At 40.4% G+C, this 20033-nt stretch overlaps 1 protein-coding gene across 1 annotated transcript in view; it reads right to left on the reverse strand.

Moving 5' to 3' along the window:
- Dnah11 (dynein axonemal heavy chain 11) overlaps positions 1-20033 on the reverse strand; it is a 302790-nt gene that overhangs the window by 55808 nt on the left and 226949 nt on the right. The window contains exon 65 of the mRNA XM_021201453.2: positions 19215-19337. Within this exon, the coding sequence (XP_021057112.1) occupies positions 19215-19337 (123 nt within the window). The remainder of the gene's footprint in view (positions 1-19214; positions 19338-20033) is intronic.

Here is a 20033-nt window from a genome sequence, read left to right on the forward strand (position 1 = left end):
ACACACACACACACACACATACACACACATACACACCCACAAACTCTGTGTCTACACTAAACTATATTGCTATGTCATGAGTGGAATATTTTACTTGCCAAAATATTAAAATACAGATGTACATACACTATGTTATTAAACAATACCTTATTATATTAACATATTATCACCATGTCAAATACAGTAACAACATATTAATAGTTGATTTTGTTTCTAAAACCAAGCTATTGAAATATATGTTTAGACTGATTGTTTTCTACAAGTTTTTGCCTGGATTATATTCTCTTGTCTGTTAGGAACCCACAATGGAGAGTTCTTCAATTCAAGTGATAGACTGACAAACAGAAATTGAAGCCATAGATGATTCAACTTCTCAAACATTTTGCTTAGGTGGCCTGAAATTGCATATAAAAAGTTTGGAGTGTTACTAAACTGAGGAACAACTTCTCACTCTCATTTAATCTTGAATATTGGTGAAAATTCTAAATTCTTTACTACTAAATCTGTAAAATATTATTTTTTTGAAGTCCCAGGGATTAAACCCATAGCCTCACACAGGCTAGACAATAGGCACTATACTACCAAATCCTGTCTCCAGCCCTCTTTTTACCTTTTCATTCCGTGACATGTTTCACTGAGCTGCCCAGGTTGGGCCTCGATCTTGAAATTTCCCATTTCAGCCTCCTGAGTAGAGGGACGACTCTAGACTGTACGATCAGCACTGCTTTGTAAAACATTTGATTACTGAAATATTATGATGACCAATGCCATGCAAAGGCCACATTGCAATTAATCTAATGACAGAATGCTATACAACCCGTGAGAAAAAACTATTTACTGCCTGTCTCACTGACTTGCAGGTGAAAAGGTATTTACTCAGTTTATTAATGTTGGAAATTGAGCACATTCAGAAGAAATGATGGTGTGCCACATCTAGCACCTGTTTCTAACATTAAAACAAAAATGAGCAGAGGTACTCAGGATGTTCGGTTGTGGCAATATCTAGGCTGTTGACTTGGGCTCTTCTGTGACTGTGCCTTACAGAGTGACTATCAAGTGCAGATGGCAATAAAGTACCTTGTACCCTCTCACCACTGTTTGGAGGAAGTTTTGAGACAATTTGCTCTAATATGGAAAGATGATAAAGATGGTCATTTTCGAATCTCAATCGAACTTTAATTGCCTGGATATGAATTAAGAATCCCAAGGACTGAGTAGACTAGAGACCCAATTCAAATTTTGTTTCCACTGAAAAATTCCCTTCCATGGCAAGTGTTAGCCTCAAAGCTGGAGACAGGACAGCCAGCAGCCCACTTTAGAGACAGGCTTTGTGAAGCTGGGAGGTGATGATGCCATTCACTGTGTCTGGTTTTGCTTTGTTGGCTTTGTTAGTTCTTTTCCAGGAGGAAAAAGAGACATTATTCCAGCAACCCACTTGACTGAGCCAGTATATACCTTTGTAGTGTGTTCTTCTCCCTTTGAAAAACAAAGACAAGAACTGATGATGAGTATTGACATCCCTGTTGGAATACAGAGAACCTTTACAGGTGGGTAGACCAAGGATGCTGGAATAGACAAACAGATGATCATGATGGCCTGAGCTCTTGTTTTATAGACTAAAGGTCAGCTACCACAGTTCCTAATAATAGGCATTGTGAGTAAAGTATTTTAAGAGTCTGTGTGTCAGATACCACAATATGTCAGGTACATGTAAAGTTCAAATATCTACTCAATCAGAAGGCAGGCAAAAGATGGGAAGAGATAGGTCTTTAAAAAGGGGATGAAAATATCATCATGAAGACAAATGAGAGGGCTACAAAGGACCCTGCAGCACAGGATTCTGGTAATATGAAATGTTCAGGACAAGCAGATTATCAGTAACTACCGAACCCTTGCCACACAAAAGACATGAAGAGATCAAAGGCCTGCCCTTGAAAAGATGAGCAAAGAATCTAATAGTCTCTGCACTAAGGAGGTGCACAAGTATCCAAGAAGCCCCCAAATGATGCTGTCATGTGAAAAAGGAGGGTAAACTGAGAGCCTGGGAGAGCTCATCAGGGACATATAAAGAATTATGTATGGTAAAAAGCCAAATTAGCTTCGGTTTGTGTGGTGTGTACATGGTCCACCAGACAAACAAGTCACCAACATCACAGCCAACTTACTTTTGAAAGCAAGCTGCAAACCTCAAATTCCCATTTTTTTGAGGGCCAACAGGATCTCACAAGGCAAATTCCACCTCTGACTCCTGCGTGGGCTGTGGTCAAAGTTCAGGTAAAATCAAACATGTGCAATGTCACCATTGGTCTAGTATGTCACATGTGAGTGCCACATACATGGATTTCTTTCTTTTTTTTTGGTTTTTTTTTTTTTTTTTTTTTTTACAATAAAAATGAAATGATGTCTAAAATAGTTGATTTGATATTTGTGTGTTTTCTGAAATGGTAAGGCCTAAGAAAATGTGGATAAGTCATAAACAGTGCATATAACAAAAGCTAATACATGGTTTTTTTTTTTTTTGGTTTTTTTNTTTTTTGGTTTTTTCGAGACAGTGTTTCTCTGTATCGCTCTGGCTGTCCTGGAACTCACTTTGTAGACAAGGCTGGCCTCAAACTCAGAAATCCGCCTGCCTCTGCCTCCCGAGTGCTGAGATTAAAGGTGTGCACCACCACTCCCGGCTATACATACATGGATTTTATGATTAGTACTGGAGTTACATCCCCAAGATACCCCATTATGTCCATGCAATAACCACAAATTAAAAAAAAAAAATCTCAAACTGAAATACTTCTGGTTCTAGTATCTCAAATGAAAGACATTTTGCCTGCAGATAGTGTTTGGGCCCCAGCAAGAAATCTCTCTAGAATAAAAACCGGCCAATGCTTGTTGCCTTTAATCCCAGCACTCGGGGAGGCAGAGGCAGGCAGATTTCTGAATTCGAGGCCAGCCTGGTCTACAAAGTGAGTTCCAGGACAGCCTGGGCTATATAGAGAAACCTTATCTCGAAAAACCAAAAACCAAAAACCAAAAAAAAAAAAAAAATGCTTGTTGTCAAATGATCTGATCTTATCAGCTCTGTGGATCTCTGTTGCAGGATTTTCCCTGTCCAATTACATTAGGGTAGCAGGAGGCCTGTGATTGGACAGGGAAAAGGGAGGTGGAGCTAAGAGTTGCAGAGACAGAGAGTGTCTGGGAGAGGGAAAGAAGGCCAAGATGGAGGTAGACGTGAACCAACGTGGCTTTAACCAGCCACAGGTAGTTATGATATCGTAAGGTCAGAATAATTGGGATAAAACTTTTATCATTATCAATTGGTTCTGAAATTATTGTATTGGCATCTTGTAAATTGAGGATTTATTGATACAAAAATCTGATTGGTTAATTATAAGCTTTAAGCGTTTTGATCCTACTGGTTAAATGGGTGTTGTGATGGCTGACTGTGGGGTAAACGGTCATTGCGTGGGGCTGGCAGCAGTGATCTGCTAAGGGACTCGGGAGCTCCAGCCCAGAGAGAATGCCGAGTTGAGATCACCCAGCTGGAGCCATGTGGTCCGCTGGTTGGCCGGCAGTAGCACGCAGGAAGCCTGCCAGTCTCTATTTTAATATTTCCCACAACAGATCTCTCCATGATAATATGTTCTCATTTTTTCCAACCCTTGAAAGTCATTCTTCACTGATGGGTCACACCTTGGCAGGCTACTGGCTTCTCCTCTAGAGGACATCAGTTAGTATGGTAGTATGATTTCTGCTAAAAGCCCACACTAATCAATGGTTCTGATCATTCACCGACAAATAACCTCTCTTTAGGTTTTCAAGGACAATCCAGGAGAAAGGCCAACATTAAGCATGGACATCTCATGATGTCATTGTTAGATGTTTTAGCTGGTTAAATATACCTGCTTTACAGCAAGTGCACTGTAATGAACTTACGGTCAACCCTGTATCTCCCTTGTGTACCTATGTGTATTATGAAGCATTTGCAAATTAAGTGCCAGGGTGTGTATCTACTTTTTCAGGTCTGATTTTTTTCCCTGTGAGAGGGGGCAGTGGAGATGGTTTAGATAGTGAGGTCCTCATTGTGTACATAAAGATACCTGTGTGGTGCACACCTGTACAACTAGCACTGGGGATATGGAAACTGAATGAACCCTGAGGCTCACTGGCAAGCCAGCTGGATGGATTGGTGAGCTCTGGGTTCAGTCTCAAAAAACAAAGGTGGCAAGCAAGTGGAGGCAATGCTTAGTATCAAATTCTAGCCTCCACATGAAAGGTACATGCATATGTGCACACGCACATACACTAAAAAAGTAACAAAGTTTTAAAAAGAAAATAGTTACTAGAGATGGGAATTGTGCTGTGGAAGAGAACTGCCTACAAACTGGGTTTTTACACCTTGCTCGGAAGCATCATCTGATAGCCTTAGGTTTCCCAGGGACAGTAAATTATCCTCAATTGGGGTGTTTATGATCTATGAAAGGCAAAAATTGCATAATGACACAGTTGGTTTTATCATTGCTGCTAGGTTAATTTTTGGTTAATCTCCTGTCTGGGAAAATTAAACAGACTGTTAATACTCTCTTCTGATTTGAAGACTCTAAACCACAACAACATTAACCAGAGGGGTGGAGAAGCAGACAGACAAATGTCACTGCTTCTGTGAACAGTGCAAACCCCAAGGTTGGCTTCCGGTATTCGAGGCTGCCATGGCTCACTGGAGCTGTGGCAAGTAGCACAGGAGTAGGAAGTGTGAGTATTGCTTAAAGCAACGTCTGTCTGAATTTGTTACCTGTCCTGCTACCCTCAAGAACAGAATATTCTTTTATCTTCTCATAGTGAGACTCACAGGTGGGAGGAACTCGAAATCTGGGGTACAGTTGCCCATGGAGGGCATTTTTTACACTCAAGGCGTTAGCTGTCCTTGACCTTCTAACTGGATGAGTTTGGCTGGTTTGGAGGCAAGAGACTTATTAAAACAGCTCATAACTGAACTGAAATGATTTTTCCCAGGGCAAACACTATGGGCTAATTGGCCAGGACATGGGGTGAATCAAGGGTATTCTGGTTCACCTTGCTGAGTGGTAACTTTAGAGAAAGCCTAACCCCTCTAGAGGATTCTTTTTATGGATCCAAAGAGTTCATGACTTGCTCAAGGTCCCTGCTGCCTGGCAGAGCAGGACCACTAAGACCCTGGTCTCTGGACACCTAGTGTAAAATCTATTTCACAGTATCTCATTGCAGGCTAATTTGTGTTCACAGAGGCTGCCTGCAATGTCTCTGTTAACCTGTTTAGCCATTGATCACAAGAGGGCATAGAAGATACAGTTGACTTGGGACTAACCTGAGGCAGCTAGAGGAAAAATAGGGCTCAGAACACAGGGCCAGCTGATCTTTGCTTAGAAATTCTGTTGTTTGTGAAAGAAAGTGGCTGTGATTATTCAAGTAGCCTAGTCTAGGATCTATAATTTCTAGTAAATATATTTATTATATGAATTACTTAATTTATATCTTTTAAAGATAGTTCTTTTAATTATATGAAAGTTACAGACTTCTGGTTTCCAGGAGAAGTAAAGGATATTAAGGGGAAAAGTAATGATTCAGAAATAAATGTAATCATCTGCAAATATATACTAACCAAAATTCAACTTTTATAGGTCAGGTTTGAAAAAAATCCTGTTATACTCGGAATATAGGAATTCTTCAAAGTTCATTCACAACCAAGATCAAAAGTGTTCTGGAATAAAAAGATGTCTCATTACTTTCAGCCATGGAAGATCACCATTATGGTAGTCGTGGGATGCACACATTACTTTGAAAACACATGAGCAGGGTTTACTGGCTGATTCTCACAGCACTTTTCTGAAAGCCTTGTACTAACAATGGCTGTTACTGGAGATTCCTAAAAACCAGAGTGGCCTTCAAGAGACAGCAGCAATGTCTCCAAGGTGCGATTCTGAAACCGAAAGTTAAAATGTTCAATTTTCATATCAAGGACCCTATGTCTTTCATTCCTATGGGTATAGTGGTACTCGTGTCTCAGAAGTCACCAACGGCTGTCTAATTTGACTTAAGGTACACTCAAAAGGAGGGAAATCATACCTGGCACTAAAAACCTAGGTAATTGACTAGGGTAAGGCTGTGGATCTTAGAAGAGAATCTGTTACTAGCATTAAACCACTAAACATAATTCCTTGCTGAAATGTAAATACTTACTCTAAACACTCACAGGTAAGTGTAGCTCCCTCACTTCTCAACGAAGTTTCTCTTTGCAATGGAGGAAGACCCTTACAGAAAGCCACAACTGGCCAAAATCAGAAAGCAACTGATGGTAGAGTGCTCAGCCCTGGTGGATACATCTACAACTCAACCCCTGCTACTGATGCTCACAGGTCGTCACAGAAGAGGAGCAGAGAGATTTAAGAGCCAGAGAGCTGGGAAATCTGCCATGAGAGTATATCTCCTAAAAATGACAGGGAAGCTTCATTCACGATAGCTCAGAGACATGGCTGCCCAAACAAGGCCTGAAAACAGACAGCACCAACAGACATGCTAACACAGAAGGGGAAACTCTAGTCAAGACGTACAGGCAGCTTAGGAATGCTAAGCGTAGGAGAAATCAGTTTCCCCAGGGCCCAGCCTCTAAAATGGTTGTCCAGTACCAAGGGGTCAGTTCTGAAATCACACACACACACACACACACACACATATATATATATATATATATATATATATATATATATATATATATATATGCAACACTAAAGGAATTCACCAGGCTGTATTTATGTATTTAGACAGCGTGTGTGTAAATGACAAAGTAACAGAGACTATGAATTTGAGAGGAATTGGGACTGGAGACATGGGAGGGGCTGGAAAGAGGATAGGGGAGGACAAAAATGATATAATGAACCAGGTAATGGATACAAGGTTTGAAAGACTGTTTCTTTGTACTAATTATGTCATAGATTCTTGGTTTGGGTGGTGGATAAAATAAAAATATATTTCCACTGAAAGTGTAAGGTCTAATGTGTTCAAGGTTCATATTTCAGTGCCTACACTAGCTGTACTTAAGCTCTTAATGAGTTGAATACATTTTGTTTCTGGTTAACTTTGGTATTTGATGGTTTTACTTATTTGCAGATTTTTTATAATAAATTTTATAAAAGCTTAAAAAAAGAATATGAGAAATCTCATAAAACATTCTAGACCATGCTCTCCAGAGCTACTGTGTCTTCTGAATTTTAGCCTGCCTTCATTCGGAAGTGTTATTGCTCTCAAATCATCTCCATCCTGATTTTTGAATAAAAATTATTCTCCTTCTCAGAAAAAAAAAAAACATTTAAAACAAAAACCAACCAAACAAACAAAAAACCAAGCATGCACTGGCTGGTTTTGTGTCAGTTTGACACAAACTAGAGTCTATCTCAAGAGAGGAAGGCTCCTCCATTGAGGAAATGCCTCCATGAGATCCAGCTGTAAGGCATTTTCTCAATTAGTGATTGATAAGGGAGGGCCCAGCCCATGGTGAGTGGGGCCATTCTTGGGCCAGTGGTCCTGGGTTCTAAAAGAAAGCAAGCTGTGCAAGCCATGGGAAGCAAGCCAGTAAATGGCACCCCTCTAAGGCCTCTGTATCACTTCCTGCCTCCAGGTTCCAGCCCTGAGTTCCTTTGACGATGGACAGCAATGTAGAAGTGTAAGCTGAATAAACCTTTTCCTACCCAACAGGCTTTTTGGTCATGGTGTCCCCTTACAGCAACAGAAGCCCTGACTAAGATAGTGGAGGTTTTCCCCTCCTCCTGTCCCCCCTCCACATCTTCTTTCTTTCTTTTAGAGGCAGGATCTCACTGTGCACTCCTGACTGGTCTAGAACTCACTATGTAGACCAGGCTAGCCTGGAAATAACAGAGCTCTGACTGAAAGTGATGACATTAAAAGTGCTCATCACAATTCCTGGCAGAATGAGGACTACCAATCTCGGGGATGCACATCTGCAAACCAAGGGAGTCTCTTACATTTACTGGAGCCATTTTCCAGACAGCACAGTGACAGCTGACCCACTATCTGTTTTGAATAACAGGAACCTTAACAGATCTCTGACCTGACACTCTGAGTACCAAAGCAAATGCCACCACTATTTTTATAGTCATCCAAAACCAAACCTGGAAAACAGCATAATTCGTTTACAGTGAAGATGGGCGTCGGAAGCATGGCCATGTCTTCTGCAGATGTCATCTTTTGAAAGGATTTGAGGTTTGGAGAGAAACTGCCTTAAAGATATTGTGTAGTATTCTATACTCAGTTCTTTCTAATTTAGACAATTCAGGTAAAGATAGAAGTTAGGTTTTATGGTAAATAAATAATAGAGCCCCACTCTTTGAGCGTAAAAGCACACTCCGGAGAAGAAATAAACTTTCAATGGACATCTGAAAGCCTTCCAGTTCACCCTGCTGTTTAAAATGAGTGCCTGCCGCTACTGTTGAGAGCAAAGCCAAAAAGCTCAGGTGTGTGGCACTGAGCTCTGAGCTGTAACTTAGCAACCCCAGCAGGAAGGGCGGTGCTCTTTGGTCAAACTCAGTTCTTCCCCGAAAGGCTTCAGGCTGAAAGCTTCACAGCTGGCAGACCCTAAAGGTGAGGAATGAAGGCCCAGGAGGAGCAGAAATGAGTTAATCTGCTCGATCCTTCACACAAGTGAGCACAGATAGCCAATGTGCCCTCTATGTAAAAGATGACTTCAATCGGAATTTCAAAAGGAAACAAAAAGGATGTTTTAGAACTCCAGGAAACACTGCATAGAAGAACAAAAAACAGAAAGCAAACTAAATGAAAATTACCTCTCTTAGACTAAATGCACGCATGCATGTGGATAGACACAAATGTGCGTGCAGGCACACACACATACACACACACACACACACACACACACACACACACACACACACACACACACCCCTACCATATTGAAATACTATAGCACGGTGCCAAAACCAAGAGATTCTAGGTCCATTAAAGTTGGGTTAGAGCACAGGTTCTTAACCTGTGGGTCATGACCTTTTTGTAAAACTATATCCAAAAATATTTGCATTATGATTCATAACAGTAGTAAAATTACAGTTATGAAGTTATAATGAAAATAATTTCATGATTGGGGTCACACAACATGAGGCACTGTATTAAAGGATCACAAACTGCAGTTTGGGAGGACTGCTCTTCTGGAAGAGAATCCAAAGTGTTCTGTTTCTTTGAAATCTGTAGCAGGGTTTGGTAATCATTTTCAGATAAAATCTAAGAGCCAGATCCTGTGACATTGAGTCATGCCCACAAGACCCTTGTGTGACTCTATATATTTCCTTTTATAAACTGGAGGAAAGTTCAGAATGGAAAAGGTGTTGTAGTGTTTTTCCTGAAAACTTTATTTTGATGTTAGAGGGTAGGGGAGACTAGATGCTGATTATTGGATTATTATAAGCTAAATGATTGGAGAATCAAAGAGGGTCTTACTTAAGACTCCTTCAGACAGGCCTACAGTTAAACATGACACAATTATTCTACCACCAACATAACATTTAGTAACTGCAAACCGGCTGACAAGGCAGTTTTTATTAATGTTACCACCACTGTGAGGAGAGCCAGTCATTATAAAACAAATGTCAACAAAAGGTTGTCTCCTTTTTACTGTATTAGTTTGGTAAAATGAAAATTTATATCAGATAGGTAATACATCTGTTAGCCAATATTAGGTCTCTTTCTAAGACAGACTATTGTTAAAAGAATATGTGTGGAGCAAATGCAGGAAGAAGTAAAAATTATCTTTAAAAAATATTTATATCCTGAGAAACAAACGAACATTCATCTTGCTGTGAGGTTACTCTGGGCAAGATTCAAGTTCAGCGCCGACTTCCATGACACGTGTGGGGATTTGAAAGATTAAAGTGATATAATTTTATAAAGATGCTTCACGGTTCAGCAACTTCTCTGATATGTAAGCCAGTAAATTTGCTTTGGGGAAAAAATACATGTTGATAAATCTTCCCAGATATGTTTTCTGTCGATTGATTCGTTAAGATATATTTTAAATGAAATTAGGATTGTCTGGAGTTAGGTGGATTTAATTATTTGTAATTATCCATCTGTTGTCAGCCTATGGCCCTTTTATGGCAGGTATCTACAGTGTGGGTCAGGTTCAACTGTATATCTTCTCAAACACAGATTTAATGCACTATTGATGAAACCATTACTCGAACCAAATTAAAGTCTCGGCTGATGTATTGGCCTACAGGGAGCTGTCAGACATGAAAGGAGTAATTAGTATTCATTACTTCATACTCCGCAAATCCCAATTTTTAATGGACTTCAACTTTGGGACTATACTGTATCTATCACGAACATTGCACAGACATTTACTATTAGCAAAAAAATAAACTAACAGTGTTCTTCTTAAAAGCCCCTTCCCAAATAAATAACTAAAATAAATACAAACACTATTCATAGTTGATAACTTTGTGAGCTTTGGTGCTCCCAGCAGGAGACTAAGCACATGAACCCCTCCTGCTCCCAGGGACTGTGACAAAGAGTTGCTAAATAATACCATAGCTTTATGATACTTACAAATTCTCCTGCCCGATTTTAAAAATTTTAACACTGTCTTGTCTTTGAAATACAAAGAAAAACATAGAGATTGACATAGAAATAAGAGGAACAGACACTTGAGTAAAATGTTCCAAAAAGCAAATTTACAAATGTAATTAATCTGAGGGGGACCAAAGTGATTCCCACACATTCCCAGTCCTGTTGCATTCATGGTCACATCCCTCTACACGGAACACGTCAGCTTTCCCCCATTATCATTTTCTCTTACATTATTTTCTCTCAGATTTTATTTATTGAGTTAAGCAAGTAAAAATAATTCATTCTACCTGTCTATTCTGTTTCCATATTCCCTGAAAGCTCCCATATATGTGGATATTTTTTTAAAGTTCCTTATTTTAATAAAAATGTGAGTTAAGTAAAGGGACAAGAATTTATTCTGTTTTAAATACCTTATCAGGTGGAGACAATATGATCTCTAAAATATTAAGATTTTATTGTTCCAAGTCCCTCTTAATCTCTTGTTGGAAAAAAAAATACTCTCAGAACAGGGGCACCTATAGATTTTTCATTTCAAAGTAAGAGTAGAGACAGTGTAAAAGGTGGGAGTGGTCCCTCATAGAAAGAGGTAGTATTACATATAGGAATCTTTTGTGTTATAAAAACAGCTCAATGATTTTTTTTCCTAACCTGGCTTTCTGAAAGACATCATAATTATATATTATCAGTGCTTATTTTCTAATAAGCACTAAAAACTTTGGAAAACCAAGTGATATATTTGTGTGTGTTATCTTGTGTGTGTGTGTACATGTGTGCCTGTGTGTATGTGTGTGTATATGCTCATGTACAGGCCACAAATCAACTTGTCTTCCTTAATAGCTTTCCACCTTGATTTTAAAGCTGAGTCTCTCACTGGGTTTGGAGCTCATCAATGATCTATCCTTCTGGTTCTGCCTCTGTAGCACCAGGATTGTGGGCACGCGCTGCTAAATCTGGCTCTCATGGGTTCCAAAGACTGAACTGAGATCCAGCAAGCACTTTCCTGACTAAACCATCTCACCCAGACCCGTGGCATTAGCTTTTGAGGTTGACACACATAGACTTTATAACACAATTATTCCATTTGCAAACTCAGAAGATCCTTTCATTGTGATATTTGTAACATGCATATAAAAATAATCTATAATATTTGGAGTTGTGTAGCTCCTAATATATATATCAAACAAAGCTAAGCAGTATACCATTTGTGATCACACACACACATGACAAAATTGTTGTAAATAGCAGGATGTTCAACAAAATGCAAACTTCTTGATTGTTCTTGGAAGAGGGGAACAGAATAGGAAAGGAGGGGCCCATGTGGCTTGAGGGGGTCAGCAGTAATCCAAATGGCAAATGTATACTGACTATTATGCCTTTAAAAGGAATTACAGATGGTTGTAAGCTGCCATGTGGGTGCTGGGAATTGAATCGAGTCCTTAGAAAGAGTAGACCGTGCTCTTAACCACTGAGCTGCATCTCCAGCTCATATACTCCTGATTTTATAGTATCAGCATTAAGTATTAGAAGTTTAAAATAAAATAAAACAAAACTCAAAACTTATTTCTTCTGGGAATGATTAAAGTATCATGGAACATAGAGATAGCCTTTATCCCCAACCTTTTGCTGATCTCCTTACAGCTTAATCTGTGGTTAGTTTACATTCCTGACACCAAAAGACAATGTCCTACCTCAGGAACTAAGGCTCAGTCAGTTAATGCTCACAATCAGTCATATATTATTCCTAGCATTATTAGTTAACTAGTCAAAGCAAAGAATATACATTAAATATGTATGTTGAGGTCAGGCTATGGCCTATGATAAGTTTGTCCATGTTGTATAAAGCAGTGATTTTTTTTTTTCAGGCTGTGCTATGCCCTAGGAGAATCCATTATATGAGCAGCTTTTGACTCCACTTTGAGAAGGATGACCACAGCCTCTGGGTAGCTTCTGAAACTAGGACTATCTGGTAACATCCAACACAGACTGGGAAGAGAATCCTTAAAATTTATTGGGGTGTATTGAGAATGTAGGGGCCCATGGGTATCTTAAAATTACATCAGGAAAACCACATCCAATAGTTTATTGAACAAACCAGACTAAGGAGAGGTGTAATTCCCTCACCCAAACCCCTCCAAAGTGATGTCCATTTCCCACTGTGATGGCACAGCCCCACACCAACCTACCATCTGGCACCTGGTACGTCTTTAACAGGGTGAGACTCCTTAATCAACTGCCTGCCTGACAATTACCTTTGCCCATTTGTCCTTCAGGACCTGGCCATGAACTGTTGTTTCCTGCTTCTAACCAGTTTCCTGCTCTGGTCCCAGTTCGGCCTTTCATTAATCTGAAATCTGCAGCTTCACTCTCAACCCTGTTTCCAGCAGGCCCAGTAGCAGCCCCTCCCGACAGTGGTCTGGTCTCTTATCTCATCAGTACAGACTCTCTCAGCCACTTCTGAAACCTCTTGGACTCTGCTCCAACCTTTTAAACTTGTGTTTGTTCAGCAACCCATATGTATGAATGCAGATATATTTACTGTGTGCTGTGCGATATGAGAGTGAATATTAGTAAATAAGACTCAGATAAAATAACCTGCATTCACTTCAGCAAGATATCAAAGGAGACTGATTCTATTAAAAGCTGATGTCATAGAAGCTGATAAATCTTGTCAAGTTACCACTTTTCAATAAATTCTGACATCATGGGAAGACACAAACATGGCCATCTGTTTCTGGCAAAGTGTGCTCATGACTATATACTGTGTTCTTTGATTTTTTTTTTTTCTCACCAGATTTAAAACCAAACCAAACCAAACACCCAAAACCAAACACCAAAACAAAAATATTTAAACACAGTAAAACAGGCTAAATAGGTCACTCACAATCAACAATGTAGACTACAATAGACTAAGATTTGAAGCAGGATTTCTCTCAGGACTTTTAGTCCAATGTCGGATTCCAACAACAAGCTCTGCAGAAGCCTGAGAGACTCCTGTTGTTGTTTGCACACCCAGGTCCAGACAGTGGGTTGAGCTCTGCACTAACTTTCCTCCCTTTGCCAAATCCCATGGAGATAATGGAGAAGTACACTTAGACATAGAAAACCCAATTCATGTTGCTAAGCAAGATACAGAATTCCCGAAGCAGGATAAAAAGAGCTAAAATGACAGCAATGATGGAAGGCAGTGGAGAAAGCTAACAGGGTGCAGTCCAGGACACAGAAGAGACACTAAATGACTGATGAGCACATTGTTATCAAGAGAAAAAGGTAGAAATCTTAGATTTCAATGAGACCAGGATTGCTTCAGTTATTTATTTCAATACTTTTGAGTCTTCTGCTATTTGCTCATGAGTTGATGTTACTCAGAATCATGTCTTTGACCACTCACCAAGGTCTAGCTTAAGCCTTCCAGTCAGAACTTTTGTTAGATTCTATCAATATCACTGGAGCAGGTTCTACACAAAATCCCTTTCAAATAAATTATTAGAATAAGGCTCTTAGGGAAAACCCATAAATAAAAGACTTCTTCTTTTTTGTTTTGTTTTGTTTTTGTTCTTGTTCTTGTGGTTACACATTGATTTTTTTTTTTTTTTTTTTTTTTTGGTTTTTCGAGACAGGGTTTCTCTGTGTAGCCCTGGCTGTCCTGGAACTCACTTTGTAGACCAGGCTGACCTCAAACTCAGAAATCCACCTGCTTCTGCCTCCGGAGTGCAAAAGGCATGCGCCACCACGGCCGGCTGATTCTTATTATTTTAAAACAGTTTAGTGTAAATAGAGAGTGTGGCTCACAGTGTTATATAGAAATCTCTTAGGCCACCACTGATCCTAAATATCTGTGGGCATCTCAACACTGTACATTCATCAGAAGGAAACCCAAGCTCATTAAGCTGTATCAGGTAACCACAGGAAGCAAAACCTGCTTTCTCTCCCTGTTCTGTTTTTGGTTATAATTTTTTTCTTCTTCTTTTGTGATACATTAAAACAATCCTTTAGCTGATACATTTACTTTTTCTCTACCCAGACTGTCACAGCTCCAGAAATGGAGTTCTACCTCATTGTTCCACTTGTGTCCTGAGTAATCTTTTTTTTTTTTTTGAAGGAATACAAAGTATGTTGTTCCTCTCTACAGAGATCTTACAGTGAGCTTGGAAATGAACAAAAATAAACATATTGAACTGGAGTGAGAGTGTGTGTGAGAGAGAGAAAGAGAGAGAGAGAGAGAGAGAGAGAAGAGAAGAGAAGAGAAGAGAAGAGAAGAGAAGAGAAGAGAAGAGAAGAGAAGAGAAGAGAAGAGAGGAGAAGAAGAGAGATTGAGGGAGGGAGAGAGAGAATGACATAGCTTGTGCTGAGTGGCAGACATTTAACGTAGACAATTAGGGTGCAGTGGTATGGCTGTCACTAACCCTGATGACTTCATTTGATCTCTAGGACCCACTGGTGGAAAGAGACAATAGCCCCCTGCAAGACTCCTCTGACCACTACAGGATGCCATGCATGAGCATGCTACCCTTATCCCTAAATATCCAAGATTTAAGAAGAAAACAACCCCAGAAAGTAGACAAGTAAAAGTTTGATTATATACATAGCACTAATAGAAAGTCACCTGAGAGGTGACAGCACCAACTCATCTGGAAGAGTTTATTAAGAAATGTAGGTGTAGCAATGCAATCCTGCAATCCTCATACTTGGGAGATGGTAACAGTAGTGTCAGGAGTTCAAGGTCATCTCAGATTAAACACAGAGTATGAGACCAGCTAGAGATATAAAGGATCGGATTCAAATAGCTGATGGAGAGATGGAGAGATGACTCAGTGGTTAAGAGAACTCGCTGGCCTTCCAGAGGACCCAGGTTCCATTCCAGGCACCCACTTGGCAACTCACACCTGTCTGTAACTCTACTTCCTGGGAATCTGACACACTTACACAGACACAGAGGAGGCGGACAAAACACCAATGCACATAACATAAAATTTTTTAAAAAACCAGAGAAGGAAAGGAAGGAAGTGTGGAGGGAGAGAGATACAAGAAGAAGGAAGATGGAAAGAGATGAAACTAAGTCTCTTCACATGGAACTGTCTGTTCCAAATAGCATCTAAGACAACCTAGCTAGGGTTTCTTGTTCCCCATTTTTCTCATAGGAAGAAAAGGTACTCTCTGCTCTGTTGACTGGACATCAGTTCCCTAAATCACCCACTCTGGTAGCTTAACTACTTCTCCATGTGGCTGTTCTGTTTAACAAATCAGTTAGCCAAAATCTAAGTGCCACATTCACATAGCCACCTGCTACTTCTCTTTGGGGGAATAAATGTTTAAAAACAACCTTTATCTTTCAATGACCGCTAAAATAAGTCATTATCTCTTTCCACACATCTATTCCCACATCACATCTCTCCATAAATCATGCAGCTATTTACTTGGCAGAAGACTGGAAATAATAACTTTTGATCTATCCTTTTTTCACCAGTAATGCCCAATTTATAATCATGGCTGATATTAACATACTCACTCACTCACTCACACACACTTCCCCCCCCCCACTTGCCAACAGGGTGGCTTCAGAAATGCAACCCTCACTGTGTACTTAAATATCTGCATCACTCACCACTTGCTCTGCTCAAGGCTCTCAAAGGAAGTAAGGGGCTTTCTAGGGAGAGAAGAATAATATACCTACAGAGACAAGCCAACTTGTGTTACAGCCACGAAGGCTCATGTTGGGGGTCCTGCTTACCTCTCTAGGCTCACCTCTCTTGTGCACACTGCCCTCCTTGCATGGCCCACATGGACTCCCCACCCACTAGATTCCATCTGCTGCACTCAAGAACTACTGGATGCTTTGAATGGTTTGATATTTGGCATTAGGTCTCTCTGCTTAGGACTCCTGCCTCTGCCTGCTTATTTGATAAATGCCCACTTATATTCTGAGACCTTCACTCACTATCAATGCAATCAACTGTAACTTTCACGTAAAGTCTTTTCACATCTCCACGGTGGGAGCAAGGGATCAGTCTACTCAGCAAGTTTTACTGTTTCCGAGGTGGCTTTCTCCCAAGGACATGTCCTGACATGTCCTTGTGAGCAGGGCACCTCATCCCACTGAGTCTGCAGTCCCCAGTGCTGTGTCCTGACATACAGCAGTAGCCAGAGGTTTATTCTGTACCAAAAGGATATAGACAGGTGCCACCCACACTGTAGTCGCTAACCTTCTGCATGTATGAAGGAAGCAGGCAAAACTGGAGATACAGACTTAATATTCCCCTGAAGTGAGTGGTTTTCACACACATACTGAGCAGCTAGGATTGCTAAAGCTGGAAGTGGAGTAATAGGTAGTTAGTTGTGAACTGCCTGATGTGAGTGCTGGGACCAAATTCAGGTCCTCTGGAAGAGCAGCCAGCACTCTCCAGTGCTGAGCCAGTTCTCCAGTCTTCCATCTGTTATATTCTTATGGAGCACATTAAATTTTCTTGGTTTAAAATGGTAAAATGAGGGGGGGATGGAGAGATGGCTCAGTGGTGAAGAACACTGACTGCTTTTCTAGAGGTCCTAAGTTCAATTCCCAGCATTACAGATGGATGGTGGCTCACATGTACATGTGAAGACCAAGGTGTATGTGTGGAAATAAGGGGACAATTTGCAGGAGTTGGCTTGTCTCCTTTTACCATGTGGGTGCTAGGGATGGAACTCAGGTTGTCAGCCTTGGTGACAATCAGGTTGTCAGCCTTGGTGACAATCAGGTTGTCAGCCTTGGTAACAAGTGCCTTTAGCTGCTGAGCTATCCTGTGGGTCTAGATTGCTCTGGTCTGACTTTGTGGAGAAACTTAACGATCCCTGCACATCTTGTGTCTAAACTCAAGCCTCTAGATCCTCCAGACGCCACCACTGCACCCCGCTTCAGGAGACGTCATGTCTTAAACTTATCAGTGCTGAGAAATTTCAGATCACCCAAGTTCATGTGTGATGGAGAGCCATCACATTTTTTTATACATAAATTAGGCTGTTGCAAGTTGATGTTAAAGCTCAAAGAATACATATTTCACTGACAAAAATTTTAGGTCTTCATAATAGAGCCAGCATCTTAATGACAGGGATTTCAGTTTGGCACATCCCAGATTCTACACTGTACTTTTAACACATCATGCAAAGCTGCAATTATATTTATGTTAGGAGTTACAGTTTGTCAGGTGGCTTATTAGATTTTCTAAATGCATGTCTGGGTAAATTTTGGTTTATTAAACAATTATAAGTTGTCAGTCACTCTAAGTTGATTTACTTGGGAAGCTGTATAATAAATACCATAGTAATTGACTGGAGACTAAGAGTTAGTCACCCTTACTCTGCCCACTTCCACTTCCAGGAGAAATTCAGCGACACAAAAGGAGACAGATACCTCAGGGATAGAGTGGGAGACAAAGAAGAATGAGTTTGGGGAAGTTTTACCTCAGTGAAGAAAAACAAGAAAAAATGAAAAAAAAATGTTATTCAATGACATCAGTTTAGAAATGATTTATGTGTTCATTTGTACATATGCATGTGTGAGCATGCGAGTGAGGAGCTGTCCGTATCTGTGTCCTGGTGCCTGTGGAGGTCAGAGGCAGGTGTCCATCCTTGCCTTCCACCTTGTTTGAGACAAGGCACAGTGTTATTCTTTACTGCACACATCAGGCTACCAAGCCTTTGAGAGTCTGTTAATCCTCTTTCCTCCGCCTACCACCTCAGCTGAGACAAGTGCCACCACACACAACTTTATGTAGGATATAAACTCAGACCCTATGATTGCACCACCATGTCCCCATCCTCAAAGATGGCCTTTCAACTAAAGCAGTCCAGTCTCTTTCCCCAGGCCGGCCTGATTAAAGATGCAACTCCTTCTTCCAAGGGGCTTAGAAAGGTGACAGAATGACTCGCCTGAAGTGCTTCTGATGCCCTAGGAGGATGTTCGGGCATGTAATGCCCCAAGGGGAATGAAGCCATTTGGACAGTTACACCTATGACTGGGAGTGAGGTAGTGTACAGTCCCCTTGTTGGTAACCCACCACTGGGTGTGTGGGTGTGGTTTCAGGAATATGGAGCTAGACTCTCTTTTGAAAGAGAGAAAGAGAGAGAGTAATATGAATGTATTAAGAGTTGACACATGAGTGCTTTAGATTCTATATTACTTTATGCTATTATATGCTATTTATATGCTATCATATTACTATATGTTGATAAACACTGGTCATTTGAGGTCTATTTTGAGACTATACTAACTAATACAAGTGGTGTGTAGAAAGGACAGACAAGAGTGTTCTGCAGGTTGCTGAGGTCAGAGCAAGCTGCATGAACTGAGCATGCTGGACTGTTCTCAGACGACAGTATATTCTCAGTCTATGATGCAGGGAGTAAATAAGCAGGGGTAGCTTGCCAAGGAGAATGAGGAGTGGGTTCCAATTATCTGAGGTTGGTTTGGCTGCAGGGGGCAGCAGTCATAGAATGGAGTTCATAAATGTCACCAAGTAGATGCCCGTGGATGGTGTCTGTGTATAAGGCCAAGAACCAGAGAGAGCAGCAATTCACTTGGCACAAGGCATAGCTTTAAGAAACAACATAATACGTACTTTCCTTTCTTAGTGGTGTTCCTGCCGAGCAGAGGACCCAGGACTGGATCCACTGTCTCCTTGAGGTTCTCAATTAGGATGACATCACCGAAGGCCAAGGCTGTCTCAATGGTGTTTAAAAACCTGAAAGTGTAGTCAGAATCCAGAGAGTAATCAAGGTAAGTGTAAAGAGGCACGGGAAAAAGTTCAAAATTATCATGACTAAACTGTATTTTAAACAAACTTATAGGAAACTTTAGAGCACGGTATAAAGGAAGCTTTTATAAAAGAGTGCTTGGTCCCCTCTCAGGATTACACCAGAAAGTAGGGGTCTGTTTCTGATAACAATCAGTGTTTGAAATAATTGCAAAGGCTCTAAGTATAAATATATATATATATATATATATATATATATACACATACATATTCCATTTGATATTCCATTTGCCTATTTAGATAAAATGAAGCTAGGGCTGGAGAGATGGCTCAGTGGTTAAGAACTCTGGTTGTTCTTCCAGAGGTCCTGAGTTCAAATGCCAGCAACTGCACACTGGCTCACAGCCATCTGTAATGGGATCTGATGCCCTCTTCTGTCTGATGCCTTATTCTGTCATGCAGACATCCATGCAATTAGAGCACTCATATACATAAAATAGATAAATAAATATTTATTTTTGACAGGTACAAGAAAGGACTTTATTAGTGAGGTGGGGCAGGAAAGGGTGGGACAATCACAATCACCACCACCATGGAATCACACAACTATGAATTCCAACCTGGGGAAGGACAGTGAATAATTTAATCTAGACTCATATCTTCCTCTTCGTCTTTCTTGTCTTT

The sequence above is a fragment of the Mus pahari genome, chromosome 7, assembly GCF_900095145.1.
Source record: "Mus pahari chromosome 7, PAHARI_EIJ_v1.1, whole genome shotgun sequence".
NCBI classification, from domain to species: domain Eukaryota; kingdom Metazoa; phylum Chordata; class Mammalia; order Rodentia; family Muridae; genus Mus; species Mus pahari.